A 17,066-nucleotide genomic window follows, 5' to 3' on the forward strand; every position below is an offset into this window, starting at 1 on the left:
CCAATACCTATTTAAAATTTAATTTAATACTATTTATTTAATATGTCTATTTTCTTTTCGTATATTTTTCTTATCATAAAAAGTGGTATATGTGGGTTCGGACTTTAAACAACAAGCTCCACTGTACCGCCTGAAATCAGCTGTTCAGTTGACCGTTCGTGAATCACCTACAGTATTTCGTGATTTTGGTTTATTATTGTTTTCGCCTGAGGATGTCGCGCGAGTGCGAGTTCCTGGTGATAGGTGGCGGCATCGCTGGCGTTAGCTGCGCCGAGTCCTTGGCCATCTGCCGACCCACTGCCTCAATTCTCCTGCTCACGGAATCCAGCATCGTGAAGAGTGTCACCAACCTGGTGCCGGTGGCTCGCTATCTGCACAAGTTCGATGTCCGGGAACAGGACGCCTCGGAAATGGGAGCCACCATCGAGTCCCTAGTCGATCAACTGGAGCACATCAACAGCAAGGAGCACTGGATTCGCACCGTTAAGGGTGTGGTGATCAAGTATCGCTATCTGTGTCTCTGCACTGGTGGTGTACCCAAATTATTCTGCGGTCAGGTAGCTGATCCCTGCATCATTGGCATTCGGGACACGGATTCTGTGCTAGCACTGCAGCGCAAATTGGCGGCAGCCAAGGATGTCCTGATCCTGGGCAATGGCGGCATTGCCAGTGAGTTGGCCTACGAGCTGAAGAATGTAAATGTCCATTGGGTGGTGAAGGATGCCCACATCTCGGCCACCTTTGTGGACCCAGGAGCAGCGGAGTTCTTTCAGCTGGCCAGGAGTGAGGTGGATACGCAGGATTCTTCACCGGTAACTGCTATCAAACGTATGCGATTCAGTGAAGTGCTGCCCAAGGATCAGACCAACAAGCAAGGAGCTGCTTTGGGCCCGGATTGGCATCGTACCTTCGATTTGAGTGGGGCAGCTGGAGCGGCAGAAAGGCGCCTCCCAAAGATGTACTACAAATGTCGCATTTATTCGACCCAGGAACTTCCCGATGAAGCCGGTTTTATAGTCCAGTTGGAGCACGAGGATGGAAGTTTAGAGCAGCTGACCTGTGACTTCATTGTTTCCGCCACGGGAGTCCGGCCGAACACATACTACTCCAGCGATTCCGAGCTGAAACTTTCCGAGGATGGGGGCATTTTCGTGGATGAAATGATGCGTACCAATCTGGAGGATGTCTATGCAGCCGGTGATGTCTGCACGGCCAACTGGCCAGCAGCAATGCACTGGTTCCAGATGCGCCTGTGGACGCAGGCCCGCCAAATGGGCTCGATGGCGGGCAGGAGCATGGCAGCAGCCAGTGAGGGTGAAACCGTGTACCAGGACTTCTGCTTCGAGCTCTTTGGCCATGTAACCAAGCTATTTGGCTACCCCGTCGTCTTGCTGGGTCGGTTTAATGGCCAGGACCTGGGCAAGGACTACGAAATCCTGGTGCGATGCACTCGCAACAAGGAGTACATCAAGTTTGTGCTGCAGAAGGGCAGACTGCGCGGTGCTATCCTCATCGGCGACACCGATCTAGCCGAGACCTGCGAGAACCTAATCCTAAACGGCATCGACCTGGAGCCCTATGGCGACGATATACTTAATCCCGATATCGATATTGAAGACTATTTTGATTAGTTTATTAGGCGCTAGCTTATGTATTAAAACCATTTAGAATAATTCGTATGCTGGAGCTTACTGCTAGGATTGGTTTGTTCCTGGATTTGGTGGTGCTTTCTTCGACCGCTGTCATTTGAGCTTGCCCTCGGTGCCTGTGAAGTGTGGGTTTAAATGGTAGTTTATACCTTTGTCCAGTCTAACTGTCGCCTTTAGAATACTCACCCACATACTTGATCTCATCGAAGGCCTTGCGCGCCTTTTTGAGCTCTTCGTTCATGGTCAGGAGGTCCTTGACCCTGGCGTATTTGCGCGGATCCTTGCGTACCAGGAAGATAATGTCCTCCACCTGAACGCGACCCGTCCGACCGATTTCCATTGCCCGGTGGGTGGTCTCGGCTATATACTCGATGACCAGATCCTCCAGCAGATCTACGGTTTCCGTGTACGGATTCTTGTCGTCGCCGAAGCCGAACATCATGCAGCGCAGCTCCTTGCTAAAGAGGCGCTTTCGTCCTGAATTTGTGGCCACAAATTGGTCATCCTCCGCGTCGTCATCAAAGTTGAACTGGAAAAGTTAAAGAACAATAGTAAGTGTCTTAATAGTAACATAGTAATAGTGTCTTAAAACTATGTTTCCCTCTATGTTCTTACATCCCCGCCTTCGAAATTCTCCTCTGGCATGCTGTTTGAGGCCATTTTTCTTTAGTTTTTGTTTAAATGTTGTGTTTACACGAAAAACACCGCTGAATGAGTACATTGAACATCTGTTGGCATCGATACTCGCAGCAGTGCTGGCAGATTGGGATTGGGAAAAGTAGCCATCATCTACAGTTAGCCAAAAACAGCTAAAATATATTGAAACTATTGTTTTAAAATGGCCAACCAATATTGCCTTTAATACATTTCTTTATTTTGTCTCAAACTGATTTTCAGAAAATAAAAAATTATTGAATTTAATGCTTGATGTTGCATATTAAAAACATTCTGTCTAAAAAGGTTAAAAAAATACAAAAAAACCATATTTATCTAGAAAAAAGCTAAGCTATTTTATCGCATGGTTGCACTCTGCGATAACTTCGCCCGAAAAATCGTTATCGAAGCCACAGCGAGTGCACAAGCATTTCAAAAATCTATCCAAACGTATATACACAGCAATTAATAAATAGAGAAAAATGGAAGTGTTTACCTTCGAAAAATCGTATTTAGAGCGCCTGAAGGAGGCGGAGGCGGTGCTCTCCTGGGAGGGAGCCGTAATGCCCGCCTCGCAGGTTCGATCCGAGTGGAAATCGTACGTAGAACTGAAGATAGAGCCTGCAGGTAAGCCACCCACACTCGTGCAAAATTCAACAAAGACTTGGCCATACTAAATAAAAACCTACACATACAGGCTGGCAGGCGATTTGGAAAATACCGCGCGTTATTTGCGAGGATCTTAAACTCCGCTACCCCACCATTGTGTACGGCTACGTGGAGCAGGTGATCTTCGATGAGCTGAAGGCGGTCTTCGTGGTCACCGCCGTGCAGGACAACGATGTCCACCTGCCGGAGAGCAACGAGGTCGCCCTGGTGGAGCTGTGGCCCACGGTGCAGCAGGAGAACTCGGCCCTGAATGTGGACACCACGGCGGAGTGCATTGATCGGTTGAGGTTCTTCTACACGCATGTGTGGATGCCCTGGGACAAGGACTACGACGACGATCGCGACTGGGTGCAGCAGCATCTGGAGGCTCGCATCCAGTTGGTCTGCGACCTCAGCAAGAATCGGCTACCCCGTCCACTGGCGCTGCACATGCGCACCCTGCTCACTGAAGCCAATTACATTCAGCAGCGCTTGGACTTCCTGGAACTCGATCTCAGCGATGCCGAGAGCGACGACGAGGCCGTGGAACTCAATGACAATGGTGCGGAGCCGGCCAGGAAGCAACCGAAAACGGGCAATGCCAATGCCAGCCTTAATGTATCCAGCCTGCCGGTAACGGATCTGATGTGCCTGCACCTTCGCATGGCCATCATAAGGAGCGAGTTCGAGATTTTGGAAAACCCTGAGATGAGGCGGGCCTACAGTGAGTTGCAGTCGAGTAGCTTAAGGAGGATTCGCAGCTCATCAGGGAGAGCCAAACAAATGGAGGACCTCTTGGTGGAACGGAAACCCATTAGCCATGTGGTTACGGTTCCCGGAAAACTGCAGCAGCAGCTGGATCTGCTGAAGCTGGCCCAGACGCAGGTCAAGCCGGAGGCGCAGGTGCAGTTGTCCAACACGCTGCAAGATGTTTTAGGCATCTGCCAGAGCAACGATCATATTCTACTTTCTCCCGGTGAGCACACCATCAAGTTTTTGGAACACCTCAACGACAGCGGCAGCATGAGTGGTCTGGTCCAACCGGAAGCTATAATAAATCAGGCTACAGATCTTTCCCAGCTGCCTGTGGTGTGTTCCAGTGATGAGGATAGCACTCTGCTGGTCATCGATGGTGACTACACACTGTCGCAACTTGTATTGGATTGCCGCCACGTCCGCCGGGGCATTCTGCTGCGCAACGGCACCTTGACTATGCGAGGCTGTCGCCTGTTGGGCGATGGCAGCTCCAGCACACAGGAGGGAATCGTCTGCATGCCTGGCGCCAGTGTAGAACTGAAAAGTTGCATAGTTGAGAACTTTGCTGTGGGCATTTCGATGCGACAGAGATCTAGCGCCGAGTTAGGAAACGTGCAATTCAAAAACTGCAAGACCGGATTGGAGTTGCTGGAGAAAACCGCTTCGGTAAATCTGCAGGGAAGCAAGTGCAGCTTCGACAGCTGTACTCTCGGAATCATGGCGGATGGCCTTGCCATGGGAGTGGAAAAAAGGGAGAAGACCGTGATTTTAAACAAATTCACCGAACTGCAGCGGTAAGCATGTCGATCTGGGACAGTTGCAAATGTACCCCTTCTTCAAAGCAAGATTGATTTTTGTAACTTATAAAACAATTTAATGTAATTTGCTTGATTTGCTACAGGTTCAACGAGGACAACTTGCTGGGTAACTGCGCCTTCAACAACTGCGCGAGAAATATCCGCGTTTTCAATGAGTCCGACCATCTGCTGGCCCAGCTTTCGCATCAACGACTCCTGCAAGAGGAACTCGGCGGTGAAAACAAAGAGAACATTCAAATGGCCTAGGGGTATTATGTGTACTTAACAGTTAAATTACTTAGCCCTTTAATAAGCAACTACTTGATTAATAAATTTAAAGTTACAAGAACCTGTAATTTGGGAACTCTAAGTGAAATGCTAAAGCTTAAATTTGTCGAGAGCCATTGAGCAATGAAGTTTTATGTGAACATCTTCTCATTTATTTATTTGTGTATTATCACGACCTCATTGTTTATCAGCCGATCTGCACGATTTTGGCTTAATCATCATTTCACAAAAGATAATTGGATGGGAAGATCCAGGGACATTTTTGGTCAAGGTACCCCAACCAATCCCATACAAACCATCTTCGAGTTTTATTCCGTCTTTATACCATTTTGCATTGAGGGAACTGTAATTTTAAATGTTGAAAATACATTGTAGATTACTTTTGGCCTGTTCACTTCCATACCTTGTGCTACATTGCTTAAACCACCAACCACTGTTATGTGAGATGGCGCAGTTTCCCTTAGAAAAGTCATTATGTCTGTCATATGTGGTAAACTTCATTTTTTCATGATATATCAGGGCGTCACCCGCAGTGCCAGAATAGTTTCCTATAGTCTTGAGCGCGTATGCCTCTTTCTCACTTCCAACTTTAAAATTATCATATCTAGCGTGGCCACCAGGACCTTTTGCCCCTCGAACCGCAATGAAAAGTTCACATTGTTTTGCATCCGTAATGAGGTGCAATTTTTCGAGCCCGATAAAAAATTCTCCTCCAATATCACCAAAGCCATTTTTGTACTCCGTCCAGCTTCTGTTGAAATCTGTGGAGCCATCAAAACGCTTCTGAATTAACATCCAACCACACGATTTACAAGGAGCTTTGATCTCTTTCGATGCGTTTATTGGACCAATGGTGATATTGTAAACGCCGTCTGGCCCTTCACGGGGACACCACAGTTTCTGTTTGCACTTCAAAAGTTGGCTCCGCAATGCCTGGTTAGTGGACACTAAAGAGGGTATTTTCGTACGCAAGGCACTGCAAGAAGTTACTTTTTTGGAAGCCCGCATTTGCCTTTTTCTCTGACCCACTGCACCGAAGATTAAATACGTTACAAGTATCACAACAATGCAGGATTTCATTTCGCAGCGCTGTCAAAGTAATTTAAATAAAGTTAATTATTTCACTTGAGAATAAACTGAGCTAAAGGATTTCCCGACTAATTTATTTAGTAAGGCGTATTTTACTCAGTTCCGCTTGGTGTTTTCTGTGTATAGAAGCGTATAATTAAATTTTACGACTTTATTCAGGTTTTGTAATGTAGTGTGATTTATCTGTTTCAGCTTTGCTTGGAATATTTTCCGTTCCTTTGCACTTCTTAAGCTTACTCTGCCAAGACCTGGTCAGAGAATACGTTTCTCGCATGTTTCAAAATTCATTTCCGGCTGATTTTTTCCATTATCATGGGCACGGTTTCCATTGAGCATTTCGGCTTGATCATCATTACAGCATGGGTAAGCGAGATGTTGTAGTCGTAGTCCCTATTCCACGAACCCCAAAAAATGCCATAATCTTTGCCTTCTGGTTTTTTTCCGCTCTTATAGTACTTTCCATTGAGTGAACTGGAATTTTGAGTACTCACAGTTGTACAATGAATGAAGAATTAATGTAATTCATATTACAAACCTTGTGGCACATTTTTTGAACCACCAACCACCATGGTGGTGCTTGGCGCAGTTGTCAGTATGTGAGTCGTTATCACGGTCATAGGTGCTAAACTTGGCTTTCTCGTGATACTTAAGAGAGTCACCTGCGGTGCCCGAATAATTTCCAACCACTTTCAGATTATAAGACTCCCTTTCACTTCCTATCTCGAATTGATCATATAGAGCGAAGCGCCGGTTTCCACTTGCATCCCGAAGCTCTATGGACACTTCGCAACGGTGTGCCTTGGTGATAAGATGCAATTTTTCGAGACCAATAAAAAACTCTCGCTTGATGTTACCAAATCCCGTTTTGTATTGCTTCCAGCCGCGGTTAAAGTTTTCGGAGCCATCAATACGCCTCTGAAAGATCATCCAACCGCCCTTCTTGCAGGGAGCTTTGAATGTGTTTGTTGTTCTTGCTGTTTTTCTCCCACCGATCGTAATTTTGTAAATGCCATCTGGACCTTTGGGAGGACATCTGTCCTTTTGATTGCACAGAAAGATTTCGTTCTTCAATGCCTTGTTAGAGATTTCCAATGTTTTTGCTTCGTTCCTAAGCGCACTACATTCTTCTTCGGAATCCTGTTTCTTGGTGTCCTTGGCTTTCTCCTCCAAACTCTTAACAGCTTGCGCAAGCACATGTGTTGTCTCCTCCAAAAGCAGACAGGACAGAGTCAGCAGCAGAATTCTCACATTCATTTTTCGTCAGCTGTGAAGTGACTGAGCTGAGCTAAAACCATTTTCCGCGTACATTAGTTCCGCCACACATTGCTCTTAAATTTAATGCAAAAAGAAACGCTTTAGAAAAGTACATCAACTATCAAATATCAACCTTATCAGCTCATCTTGCTCTACAGAATTACCTTAATTAAAAGGCCTTGTTACTTCTTTTACAATAATTTCTTTTTATAAACATCAAGCAACATTTGGTAACTAAGCTTTCTGCTTCTGCTCCTGGCCGTAGTACTCGCTGTAGTCGTACTCCCTGAAGGGTACATCGTATGTTATGTATCCGGAATCGCGTGCCTGCTGCACGGCCACCTGCAGACGCAAATGGCTCTTCTGGCACAGGCCCGTCTTCGAGTAGCTGAGGACATCGCCGCTGTGGGGCGAGATGAACTGCTCCAGCAGTTCTGTGTTGCGGTAGTCCAGCACTAGGTACTCATCACGGCAAATGGGGCAGGGATTGCCGGTGGAAATCCGGTTCTGGCGGATGCACTGCTTGCGGGTTTTGCGCGGCGCATACATGCCCTTGTGGTTGCGCCTGAAAATATGAGGCTCAATGTAAGATAATGTTAAGGACAAAGTTTATACTAAGTCTTCGAAACCCCGTACTGATTTGGGAGACTTCCGGAGATTCCTGAAGAGCTTTATTGAGCCTACCGGTACTGCGTCCACACAAAGTCCTCGCCGTAGGTTGCCTTGTAGGCGGCGCTCTTCAAGTAGCGGATTGACGTTTCCACGGGGATAACCTTGCTGCGATCCTTTGGATCCGTCGCGGAACCACTGGAGTTATCTTCGCCCTCGGCCTCCGTGGATTCCGCATCCTTTTCTTCGGCCGACGCCTCCGCCTTGCAGCGCAGTGCACTGGCCGTGTGAAAAGCTGCCCGGCTGTTACGGGTTATGTTGGCCAGGCCACTGTAAAATCCACGCGCGATGGGTAACATTTTAATTGAATAAATTCAATTTGTTTTCAGCAACTACGTAACAAGGCAAAATGCATGCAGCCGGCGGACCAGCTGTTTTTTGAGCAGGGTGGCAACGCTGCAAAGTATCGATAGTCGATACATCCAGGGGTGGAACAGGCTCCATTGGGGTATTCCCCGGATTAAGTTTAAACTCAAAATAGTTTGTAAAAGAGATATCTCTTTTTTTAGATTTTTCTTCATAATATCATAACATTTTGTATATAATGTTAAACTCGAGAACCTTTTTTCTCAATTTCAGTTCGCAACCTTTTTGCGGTTTTCGTTTTAATTCCTTCGAATTAGCAATTGCACTGGATTAACTGTCGAAGCTTGAATATTTTAAGCAGCAAAAACAGGATTGAAACTACAGGCAGAGGCGCTTGTAGCCGCAAAGCTGGCAAGTGAGTAATGCAACATGGCCCAAAACCAACACCAAAAAGCCCGGCAACGTAACGGTAAAGCCATCCACACACACACCCACACACAGGCGACTTCGGGGGCATGAATGAAAATGGCTGCGCCGTACGATTCGTTTTTGCCGTTAGGTTTAGTTTCTTTCGGAATTTACTGGTGCAAAGTAGCGGTACTCTTACTGCAGCTCGTGCGCGCGTGTGTGTGTGTGTGTGTGCGAGAGTGCGCGGCGTGCGTGTGTGTGTGTGTACGGTGGGGCAGCCTTAAATCACGTGCATACAAAAAGAGGAAAAACACGGCATTTATTTACCTTTGGATGCCACCATAAAGCGAAAAAAATAAAGGGGACGCCGACGCCCAAGTTCGCTGTAATTCAAAGTTAGTAAGCGCTAAGCAATCGCTTGCGTTTTGGTTCCAAATCAATACTTGGCAGGCGGTCATTTAGTTTTAATTGTTGCAAGAAATAGGCCCAGGGCCCCCCAAAAAGCGGTGGAGAATCAGCGATAAGAATCATAACACCTGCGAAAAGGTGAGTCAATCGCTTGCGGGAACGAGAGAACGATTTTCGCTGGCCTTTAAAAATAGAGCCATTGAAATGATTTCCTTATCACTGGCAAAAAGTCGCGACAACAAACCAACGGGGCTATTAATACCGCTATGCCAGTACACTATTTAAAACAGAGAGCGCACTCGGCAGCCGCACGAAAGCTGCCGGCTCTGACACCCGCACAAGAAAACCAGGAACTTTCCCGTTTCGAGTGTCTTTCGCGCATTTCGTGTAATAAATTGTTATTTTCCAACGGCGCCACCGCGAAAATCGTGGCTGCGTTGTGCCAAATTAATACCTGTTGGCTGTGCGCCCTTTTTTATGCCTTTCGCGAGCGAGCAAACAAATAATTAGCCTGGCGGGCAGGCTCGAAGTTTGGATTCCTCGCCTTCATATTTCGGAAGATGAACAGCTGAAAATGCTACTGAAAGTATGCTACGAAATTTTAAGTACCCTTTGACTGGAGTAGTTTGTTTTGAAGTTTGTAAGAAATTTATTGTACATTTAGTTTATACTGTAAAATATTAATAAGAGTTTTTAAACATAAATTATAATGTTCTTCAAGAAAACACTAAATTATCTTGACTTTCTTGTCAGTTTAGGATTTATCAGTTACAATCTTTACTATTGATTTATAATAGTCCAGTTTTTAATTGTAAAATATTTACATTTTACAGAGAATGCAAATTTTTTATGTTTATTGTATTATTTTAAGCATTTACCAGTTGACCCGGTTTCTAGTAACGTTTTTAGCTTTCCAAAGCGCATTATTCTCTGAACATACCCCCCGATTACAGGGTATCTAGAACAGGCGTGGGCGTCATTGAAGTCGGCGCCAAAGAATTTAGTTGTCGGCATTCTCACATTCATTTGGGTTTCTCGGTTTACTACTCCCCACCACCCATTCCCATGCCCACCGCCCACTATCCACCCCCCACTTTCCACCCCCATTAGCCCATTTGCACCCACAACTCCAGCAGTTCGCATTTATTTTCGAAATTTGAATCAGCGCTCCACTGGTGTCCACTCCGTCCGTCTTTTGTTTATCCTGCCCGGTGCACGTCACCCGGAAATGTTTGCGTTTGCCAGCGGGGGCGTTCTGGAACGCAACCGTCAGATTATGGGTCCTGTTGTCGTGTCCTTCGAGGCTCCTGGGCCCGGTAGCATTAGTGGATGTATGCCCACGCGTGCCTCGGCGCAGCTTTATCAATAGGCAGTTGCCAGTTTTGATTAATGTGCTTTCACCATTAGTTCTCCTAATGACAGATGGCCTGTGGCACGTTGGAGCAGTTAATTTGTGTAACATATCCGATGCCAAGAGGACTTATTAGTGTAATTGCGAGTGCATTTGGAGGTTTCCAGTTGGGAGCTCACTAAAATACCATACATTGGTATCCTTAATTGATAAAAAATATGCTATAATCAATGAAATTGATGTTTTCTTTGCTTTCGTGGAAAAGAAATGACCTGGTTTATTGTTCAATACCAGAAATTGGTGTACCTAGTTCATAAAAAATATGCTGTAATCAATGAAATTGAGATTTCTATTGACTTCTTGGCAGTCAAATGACCTACATTATTGTTAAATACAATAATTTAGTATCCTTAATTGATACGAGAAGTGCTGTAGCTCATAAAATGGAAGTTTACATTGAATTCCAGGATGTTAAATAGCCTAACTCGTACTTTATTTTCAAATAGATTTAAGTCTGTTTGGGTTACATGCAACATAACACGTTTCCCTATTCTTATCTCTACAGTCCTTGGCAGTTCTTATCAATTTTACAATCCCAAGAGAGATAAAGATACCCTGAGGTGTAAAAGTCAAGGTGCAATTTCACTGTTTACTTTGAAAAACATTATTCTATACCTATTCCAGGCCCAAACGAGACTTTATTTGCCATACACCATTTCCGCCCCCATTTCGTGTTAGGGCTCATTTATCACCGCGGAGTACCGTCGAACATAAAGAGCGGCATAACAGAGAAGCAAATAAGCTGCTAAAAATATAATCCTTTGGCCCATCGCGTTTTCAACCTACCCCAAAAGAGGCAGATAGCGTTCACAACAATTTAAATACCAATTTGCCTAATTAAGGCACCTCCAGACCGCGCCTCCGCCTCCGCCACTGACAACTCAACTCTCATGCGGTAGATCTAGCTCCTGGTGGTCCCCGCAGGCCAGTCGTAAGTCCAAAATATTGCGTGACCCGTCGCTTGGAGTGGGGCTTGTGTTCTGGGGGATTGGGCCATTGGGTGAGTCGGTGCAGCCGGAGGTAATGACATCAACGCCGCAACATGCTGCCATCCCTGACCAGAGGTCATTGCTTGTCCTTCGCTTACACTGGGCAGTGGTTTGTCCCTCTTGTTTTGAAACAGTCGAATAAACCATTTAAATATATATCGCTTTTAAAATGTACACCCACCTGGTTGTCCTCGCAATCGTTAATTATGTATTGGCCACCAATTGATCCAGATGCCCCCGTTCTCAGGCAATGGAATCGGTGGCCTGACATTGAATTCAGGCATTGCATTGTCAATCAGTCGGGAGCCGTCATCAAGGCCTTCAAGTTGTTCAATTCGCTCGGTCTTGTGACTCCTGCTTATCCCTCCGCAGACCATGGCGGCCAAGAGCGATAAGGACATTCTGGCCAACTCCATGTACGAGGATGACCCCAATGGCAACTCGGCGCCCGCCACCACCGAGGACCAGGAGTCGGCCATGCCGGAGGAACTTAAGGGCGCTGCTGGCACCACAACCGGGGCCAATGCTGGGACCACAACTTCTACTTCTCCGCGCTGGGGACCCCAGAACAAGGGCGCCCAGGAACTGGCCTCGCTCTACAGTCCAGGTGAGCTCTTCCCACGAAAGACCCATTAAATCGGGTTCCTAGCGGTTATGAATAGAGTTACGAGCAGGTGGTTTAAAATAATCACTATTAATTTACATTAGACGTCGAATTGGACATAATGTACATCTGAAATATGTATCTACCTTTATCATCCAATTTCCCCTGATACTCGATTAGGTTTTTCATAAAATCAATTCATACGTAAAAGTGTTGAAAAGTATGCAACGAAATATTAATATACCCCTAAAACTATAGTAGGTCTTCTAATTTTTTTTATTATTATTATATAATTAATTAATTAAATGTTTACTTATAATGATTTCTTAGTTTTTCTCCACTTTCTCCGATAATGAAATGTTTTTAAGATTTTTTTATACAAAAAAGTTTAACAGTCAAGGATCGTGGGTGTTTTTGTTTGATACCAGAAGTTTTAAGGAGACAATTAACCATCGATAACTAAGTACTACTATTTTAACAGGAAAGCGTGCCCAGGAAATCATTTGCGTGTACACCTGTATTGGCCTCATGATTATCAACCTGGCCCTAATCGTGAGGCACTTGCGCTTGGAGCGGATAAGTGTGGCCTTCCTCTCGGCCTTGTGTGGAATTATAACGGCTGACTTTGCCTCTGGACTGGTGCACTGGGCGGCAGATACTTGGGGATCGGTGGATTTGCCCATGATTGGAAAGGTAAGTGATGCAATACACCGACTATATAATAATAAATTAAATATATATACGCTTTTAGAACTTTCTGCGACCGTTTCGAGAGCACCACCTGGACCCCACTTCGATAACGCGCCACGATTTCATCGAGACCAACGGCGACAACTTTATGGTTGGCATACCAATCCTCGGCTACCTGGCCCACTACTTCTACATCAGGTCGCCGAGCGAGATTCAGCAGCACTTTGGCTGGATAGCCTATGTTTTCCTCTGCTCCATTTTTGTGGCCATGACTAATCAGGTGGGATGAATCGCTATTAACCTTGAATATGCTGTGAAACTGATCCCGTTTAGATACACAAGTGGTCGCACACCTACTGGGGACTGCCGCGGTGGGTGCTGTTACTGCAGAGCTGTCACATCATCCTGCCGCGCAAGCATCACCGCATCCACCATGTGGCACCGCACGAGACGTACTTCTGCATCACCACCGGATGGCTAAACTGGCCCCTGGAGCGCATAAGGTTTGCTCTCATAGAATACCCATTTCAATGGTTCTGATTGAGATAACGTTCCCAATAGATTCTGGTCCACATTCGAGATCGTTATCGAGCACTTGACCGGTCTCAAGCCCCGCGACGACGACCTGAGGTGGGCCAAGAAACTCACATAGACGCGCTGGCCAGCGACTGTATATAGGAAACTTGGACCAAGCAGCAGCCCTGACCCGCTGAAAGTCACCATAAAACGTTATCATACTATCGAAATGTTCTGCACAACGAAGTAGCTTTAAAGGAGAGTTAACTGAGCGGAGGGCTTAGTTCTCAGTTGCATGTTTGTTATGAATAGTTGATTATTTAAGTTAGTTTTTTTATATATACCTATTGTACACCTGCACACACTCGCACTCGCACATTAGGGCGCACACGCGTCTTTGCATTCATTGATCTCGGCGCAGATTAATCGTACTTCGAGTGAGCCTTACGTATACCTAAATAGTGAATGGAACAACTTACTGAACATCAAGCACTGGCTTGTCGGATAAATTTATAAGTATTTACACAAAACCAGAGTAATATCCAGATGTATAAGCTTAGAGAGCCACTGATTTTGGCACCAGGTCCAAACGGAAAAGACATTTTTAATACATTTCATCATCGCTGCTTTTTGATGGCTACAAAGTAAACACTTATTTACAACTATATATACAAGATACAATTAAACTAGGCGCCGTATGCAATCAAGAACGTGACTTACAACCTTTGCCTTAAAACGTTTTTTATATGTATAACGAAGTGGTGGTAAGCGGTATCAGTTTTTAGTACGCACACTTTTGGTGGCCAGTGTTGAACCTTTTGTAAGAGAACAGTTTGTATAATTAGTTTCGAAAGAAGTTTGCGCGGTGCAATAGGTATGTTGCACGAGACGATTTTTATAAGGCCTAGTTGCTTGCATCATTTGACGTGTTGTTGCGCAACACAGTAAGTCTAAGACAGCAATATTCATTGTGATCTGAGTAAAATAAACCATAAAGCTAATAAAACAAAAAACTGGATTGGATGGCTGGATGAAAAGACTTTTTTTTACATTTCAGGAAGTGAGTTGTTTTATTACCCAAAAGACTTAAATATAAAATAAATCCTTATTTCATTTCATTAATAGCTATACCCTTTATTCACAAACATCAATGGCATATTGTATTTGTTAGAAAGTATCTGACAGGTTGAATGAAGCGTTTTTGAATATTAGTTAGTTTCAGCTGATGCCAGCCCACTTTTACACTGTTTTGTTTCAGCGTAAATTGATTTTATTGATCAATACCACTCTACAATGTTCAAAACATTCGGAATATTATGAAAATTTAAAGTTATGAGATTCTAAAACGAGAGAAAGATAGAACAGTATTTCTAGCTTTACTGTTTTACTGGATAACCCAATAATACATTATAAAGCAATTTACTTGTATTCAAATACCCTTTATCAAAAAGACAGGCTTTATTAAGAAAGATATTAAAAAATATATTTAACCTATGTAGTTTATTTAGCCGTGAGAGCTTTCTTTTTCGAGGCCTTTTCCAGACTTCGCTGAAGCTTTTCCCTTTTCTTCTGGGCATCGCGCTCCCGAGCATTTGTCCACATGGCGATGTTTTGCCGGGTGCGTTCGTTGCGCACAGCCACCTCCCTTTCAGCATTGGCCTGAGACCTTCTTATTTGGGATTCGTTGTGGAGGAAGAAGCGCCGACAGCTCCTGCGCATCCAGCTTTTGCACTTGGCGGTCTTATTCCTCTTTTTTGTGGCGTTCAGATCAGGTGGATCTTCCTGCGGCTCAACCCTTGCGGCCTTCGCCTCGGCTGCCTGGACAGCTCTTGCGCCTTGGCACTTCATTCCGCACAGAAGAACGGCGAGCATGAGGATGGCTCCGCAGGCCACGAAGAGAGCCACCATTCTGCCCAGGCCAACATTATCCAGCTGGAGATCCTCCTCCTCGTCGGCCACTTCGACGGCCAATTGCCTCTTGAGCCGATGGCAGTCTGCCACAGTCATGGCCGCGACATCCGCCTTGTACACAGCAGGGGTGTCGTTGACCCACCACAATGGCAACGATTCCGTACCGAAGAGATCCCGACATTTGGCATATACTGCGGCCATCCATTGCTGGCATTCTGGCTCGTTGATGTCGACTCTGCATGTGGGATTCATATGGCCAGCAGGGCGAACAAATAAGTTTCCAAAGTTACTAGATTTCTTTGCACACCATATGATTGAAGCCAAATATCCCACTATGATTCAGTAATGTTTATTAAAATATATCCATGATATAACACTGCAGGATAAATACATTTTTGGTTACTATATAGTAAGCATAAAGTGTTTTTTGTATTTGTGTTGGCATCAAACATTTTTCATGGCGTCTTTGGCCTAATCATCATTTCTGCAAAGGTAAGCGACACGCCGTAATCGTAGTTGTTCCAAGATCCCCAAACAATCCCATATTCCTCTCCTTCCGGTCTTTTTCCAGTTGGGTAATATTTTCCATTGAGGGAACTGTAATTTATTATATAAATTAACATTTTTTACCTATTTAAATATATTTTCATACCTTTGAGCACACTCTTTAAACCACCAGCCACCGTAGTGGTTTTCGGCGCAGTTTCCCTCGCTAACATCATTGTCGCGGTCGAATGTGGTAAAGTTTACATTCTCATGATATTTCAGAGAATCTCCTGCGGTGCCAGAGTATGCTCCTATCGTTTTAAGCTCATAAGCCTCCTTCTCACTGCCAACCTTGAAGTCATCGTATCTGGCGTATCGACTGGTTCCACTTGCATCCCTAAGATTAACATAAAGCTCGTGCGGTCGAGCTGCTGTTATGAGATGCAACTTCTCCAGCCCGATAAAGAACTCCCCTTTGACACTACCAAATCCGTTTTTATAACTCTCCCAGTCTCGGTTAAAGTTCTCGGAGCCGTCCAGTCGTCTCTGAATGACCATCCAGCCCGTTGAGTTGCAGGGGATTTCAAATGAGTTTATTCCGCGCATTTTCATTTCGTACACTCCAGAAGGACCTTCGATGGGACAACTGTCGGATCGACTGCAGGTGGACAGCAGTTCCGACTTTTCAGTTAGCTTTTCCGACACTGATTTGATCTGCAGCTTTAGGTCATCGATTTGATTGGATTTTCTCACATTTTCAGAGGCTTGCTCATTGTTTTCAGAGATTTTTTGATTAAGGCTGTCATCCTTCACCTTTATTTGTTGATCCTTAAGCTGTATGAGCTCTTCCTTGCTTTTAATCTGTTCAGCTTTGTCTCTGACTTGATCTTCTTTTATGTTTAATAGCTCCTCTTTGTTTTTCAGTTGAGCTTGAGCGATTTCCCACTGGCTCTGCAGGTTTCTTATCACTTCTTCTTTACTCGCAAGCAGCTCAGATTGGTTCCTGACTTGAAAGCCCACTTCTTCAAGTTTTTGATTCACCTCCTTGATTTGGTAGTCCCTAAGATTTATGTGGCTTTGCAATTCCTTGTTTGTGGATATCAAAGTATTTACTTTCTCTTTCAGTTCATTGTTGGTGTCGGCTCCCTGCTTCAGCTCAACGAAATGATCGAGTATGGGCTTAAAGACCGAAAAACAGTATCCATTGCACTGAGCTTCGGTATCCAGATTTGCGTTTTCCGGCTGCGAAATCTCCACAGGGTCTGCGAGCAAAAGAGTTGCCAAACAAGGAAAAATCAACACCCAGATGTCCAGTTTCATTGTAAAGCCCTACTGAGATGATTCGCGGCTTGAGCAAGACTGAAATAAGCTCAAACGATTGAAGTAATCTTTAACGTATTTGCGACCCTGAGCGTTGATAAGAAACGCTAGTGCAGGGAAAGCTTCTTGAAGGATGGGGAAAACCCGGTGCATACACATATACATAATATATTACTATTTTGATATGTAACCCTTTAAGATATTAAAGTGGAA

General features: G+C 44.9%; 10 protein-coding genes across 11 annotated transcripts; 3 read left to right on the forward strand and 7 right to left on the reverse strand.

Annotated features, from left to right (window-relative positions):
- Positions 1–144: 144 nt before the first annotated feature.
- LOC108032568 (pyridine nucleotide-disulfide oxidoreductase domain-containing protein 1) lies at positions 145–1,686 on the forward strand. The gene has a single exon (XM_017106466.3). The coding sequence runs from the start codon at positions 213–215 to the stop codon at positions 1,629–1,631; it is 1,419 nt and encodes a 472-aa protein (XP_016961955.1). The 5' UTR covers positions 145–212; the 3' UTR covers positions 1,632–1,686.
- Positions 1,610–2,412, reverse strand: LOC108032570 (transcription initiation factor TFIID subunit 13). The gene is made up of 3 exons (XM_017106468.3): positions 2,265–2,412; positions 1,836–2,178; positions 1,610–1,765 (listed from the first exon to the last, which is right to left on the reverse strand). The coding sequence occupies exons 1-3, from the start codon at positions 2,307–2,309 to the stop codon at positions 1,743–1,745; spliced, it is 411 nt and encodes a 136-aa protein (XP_016961957.1). The 5' UTR covers positions 2,310–2,412; the 3' UTR covers positions 1,610–1,742.
- A 297-nt stretch (positions 2,413–2,709) lies between these two features.
- LOC108032757 (protein nessun dorma) lies at positions 2,710–4,860 on the forward strand. The gene is made up of 3 exons (XM_017106750.2): positions 2,710–2,930; positions 3,001–4,501; positions 4,609–4,860. Exons 1-3 carry the CDS (start codon positions 2,786–2,788, stop codon positions 4,769–4,771), a joined length of 1,809 nt encoding a protein of 602 aa, XP_016962239.1. The 5' UTR covers positions 2,710–2,785; the 3' UTR covers positions 4,772–4,860.
- Positions 4,861–4,921: 61 nt separating this feature from the next.
- On the reverse strand, positions 4,922–5,939 carry LOC108032758 (angiopoietin-related protein 1-like). Its single transcript, XM_017106751.2, has 2 exons — positions 5,196–5,939; positions 4,922–5,135 (listed from the first exon to the last, which is right to left on the reverse strand). Exons 1-2 carry the CDS (start codon positions 5,870–5,872, stop codon positions 4,970–4,972), a joined length of 843 nt encoding a protein of 280 aa, XP_016962240.1. The 5' UTR covers positions 5,873–5,939; the 3' UTR covers positions 4,922–4,969.
- Positions 5,940–6,017: 78 nt separating this feature from the next.
- On the reverse strand, positions 6,018–7,198 carry LOC108032459 (fibroleukin-like). Its single transcript, XM_017106285.3, has 2 exons — positions 6,417–7,198; positions 6,018–6,352 (listed from the first exon to the last, which is right to left on the reverse strand). The coding sequence occupies exons 1-2, from the start codon at positions 7,133–7,135 to the stop codon at positions 6,166–6,168; spliced, it is 906 nt and encodes a 301-aa protein (XP_016961774.1). The 5' UTR covers positions 7,136–7,198; the 3' UTR covers positions 6,018–6,165.
- A 123-nt stretch (positions 7,199–7,321) lies between these two features.
- Positions 7,322–8,182, reverse strand: LOC108032418 (28S ribosomal protein S18b, mitochondrial). Its single transcript, XM_017106238.2, has 2 exons — positions 7,820–8,182; positions 7,322–7,700 (listed from the first exon to the last, which is right to left on the reverse strand). Exons 1-2 carry the CDS (start codon positions 8,101–8,103, stop codon positions 7,370–7,372), a joined length of 615 nt encoding a protein of 204 aa, XP_016961727.1. The 5' UTR covers positions 8,104–8,182; the 3' UTR covers positions 7,322–7,369.
- Positions 8,183–8,463: 281 nt separating this feature from the next.
- On the forward strand, positions 8,464–14,173 carry LOC108032766 (plasmanylethanolamine desaturase). 2 transcript variants are annotated; one of them, XM_044094370.2, is made up of 6 exons: positions 8,464–8,525; positions 11,699–11,933; positions 12,412–12,623; positions 12,682–12,900; positions 12,954–13,123; positions 13,182–14,173. In XM_044094370.2, the coding sequence occupies exons 2-6, from the start codon at positions 11,702–11,704 to the stop codon at positions 13,270–13,272; spliced, it is 924 nt and encodes a 307-aa protein (XP_043950305.1). In that variant the 5' UTR covers positions 8,464–8,525; positions 11,699–11,701; the 3' UTR covers positions 13,273–14,173. The 2 variants fall into 2 exon arrangements, with proteins under 2 accessions (XP_043950305.1, XP_016962252.1); XM_017106763.3 differs by lacking the exon at positions 8,464–8,525 and adding an exon at positions 8,697–9,064.
- Positions 11,148–11,615, reverse strand: LOC108032768 (uncharacterized). Its single transcript, XM_017106764.3, has 2 exons — positions 11,508–11,615; positions 11,148–11,445 (listed from the first exon to the last, which is right to left on the reverse strand). The coding sequence occupies exons 1-2, from the start codon at positions 11,613–11,615 to the stop codon at positions 11,239–11,241; spliced, it is 315 nt and encodes a 104-aa protein (XP_016962253.1). The 3' UTR covers positions 11,148–11,238.
- A 417-nt stretch (positions 14,174–14,590) lies between the features above and the next one.
- On the reverse strand, positions 14,591–15,314 carry LOC108032831 (uncharacterized). The gene has a single exon (XM_017106847.3). The coding sequence runs from the start codon at positions 15,297–15,299 to the stop codon at positions 14,637–14,639; it is 663 nt and encodes a 220-aa protein (XP_016962336.1). The 5' UTR covers positions 15,300–15,314; the 3' UTR covers positions 14,591–14,636.
- Positions 15,315–15,380: 66 nt separating this feature from the next.
- Positions 15,381–17,027, reverse strand: LOC108032830 (fibrinogen-like protein 1). The gene is made up of 2 exons (XM_017106846.3): positions 15,700–17,027; positions 15,381–15,644 (listed from the first exon to the last, which is right to left on the reverse strand). Exons 1-2 carry the CDS (start codon positions 16,851–16,853, stop codon positions 15,503–15,505), a joined length of 1,296 nt encoding a protein of 431 aa, XP_016962335.1. The 5' UTR covers positions 16,854–17,027; the 3' UTR covers positions 15,381–15,502.
- Between the last annotated feature and the right edge of the window lie 39 nt (positions 17,028–17,066).

The sequence above is a fragment of the Drosophila biarmipes genome, chromosome 2L (assembly GCF_025231255.1).
Source record: "Drosophila biarmipes strain raj3 chromosome 2L, RU_DBia_V1.1, whole genome shotgun sequence".
In the NCBI taxonomy this organism is placed as follows: domain Eukaryota; kingdom Metazoa; phylum Arthropoda; class Insecta; order Diptera; family Drosophilidae; genus Drosophila; species Drosophila biarmipes.

Coding starts and splice junctions, on each gene's coding strand:
- LOC108032568 (XM_017106466.3), top strand. CDS start 213: ATGTCGCGCGAGTGCGAGTTCCTGGTGATAGGTGGCGGCATCGCTGGC.
- LOC108032570 (XM_017106468.3), bottom strand. CDS start 2,309: ATGGCCTCAAACAGCATGCCAGAGGAGAATTTCGAAGGCGGGGAT. Junction 2,179..2,264: donor AGAATTTCGAAGGCGGGGAT/GTAAGAACATAG, acceptor TAACTTTTCCAG/TTCAACTTTGATGACGACGC. Junction 1,766..1,835: donor CGATGAGATCAAGTATGTGG/GTGAGTATTCTA, acceptor CACACTTCACAG/GCACCGAGGGCAAGCTCAAA.
- LOC108032757 (XM_017106750.2), top strand. CDS start 2,786: ATGGAAGTGTTTACCTTCGAAAAATCGTATTTAGAGCGCCTGAAGGAG. Junction 2,931..3,000: donor ACTGAAGATAGAGCCTGCAG/GTAAGCCACCCA, acceptor CTACACATACAG/GCTGGCAGGCGATTTGGAAA. Junction 4,502..4,608: donor AAATTCACCGAACTGCAGCG/GTAAGCATGTCG, acceptor GATTTGCTACAG/GTTCAACGAGGACAACTTGC.
- LOC108032758 (XM_017106751.2), bottom strand. CDS start 5,872: ATGAAATCCTGCATTGTTGTGATACTTGTAACGTATTTAATCTTCGGT. Junction 5,136..5,195: donor TTTAAGCAATGTAGCACAAG/GTATGGAAGTGA, acceptor TTAAAATTACAG/TTCCCTCAATGCAAAATGGT.
- LOC108032459 (XM_017106285.3), bottom strand. CDS start 7,135: ATGAATGTGAGAATTCTGCTGCTGACTCTGTCCTGTCTGCTTTTGGAG. Junction 6,353..6,416: donor TTCAAAAAATGTGCCACAAG/GTTTGTAATATG, acceptor TCAAAATTCCAG/TTCACTCAATGGAAAGTACT.
- LOC108032418 (XM_017106238.2), bottom strand. CDS start 8,103: ATGTTACCCATCGCGCGTGGATTTTACAGTGGCCTGGCCAACATAACC. Junction 7,701..7,819: donor TTTGTGTGGACGCAGTACCG/GTAGGCTCAATA, acceptor TCATATTTTCAG/GCGCAACCACAAGGGCATGT.
- LOC108032768 (XM_017106764.3), bottom strand. CDS start 11,615: ATGCAATGCCTGAATTCAATGTCAGGCCACCGATTCCATTGCCTGAGA. Junction 11,446..11,507: donor ACGATTGCGAGGACAACCAG/GTGGGTGTACAT, acceptor TTTCAAAACAAG/AGGGACAAACCACTGCCCAG.
- LOC108032766 (XM_044094370.2), top strand. CDS start 11,702: ATGGCGGCCAAGAGCGATAAGGACATTCTGGCCAACTCCATGTACGAG. Junction 11,934..12,411: donor GGCCTCGCTCTACAGTCCAG/GTGAGCTCTTCC, acceptor CTATTTTAACAG/GAAAGCGTGCCCAGGAAATC. Junction 13,124..13,181: donor TGGCCCCTGGAGCGCATAAG/GTTTGCTCTCAT, acceptor CGTTCCCAATAG/ATTCTGGTCCACATTCGAGA.
- LOC108032831 (XM_017106847.3), bottom strand. CDS start 15,299: ATGAATCCCACATGCAGAGTCGACATCAACGAGCCAGAATGCCAGCAA.
- LOC108032830 (XM_017106846.3), bottom strand. CDS start 16,853: ATGAAACTGGACATCTGGGTGTTGATTTTTCCTTGTTTGGCAACTCTT. Junction 15,645..15,699: donor TTTAAAGAGTGTGCTCAAAG/GTATGAAAATAT, acceptor AATAAATTACAG/TTCCCTCAATGGAAAATATT.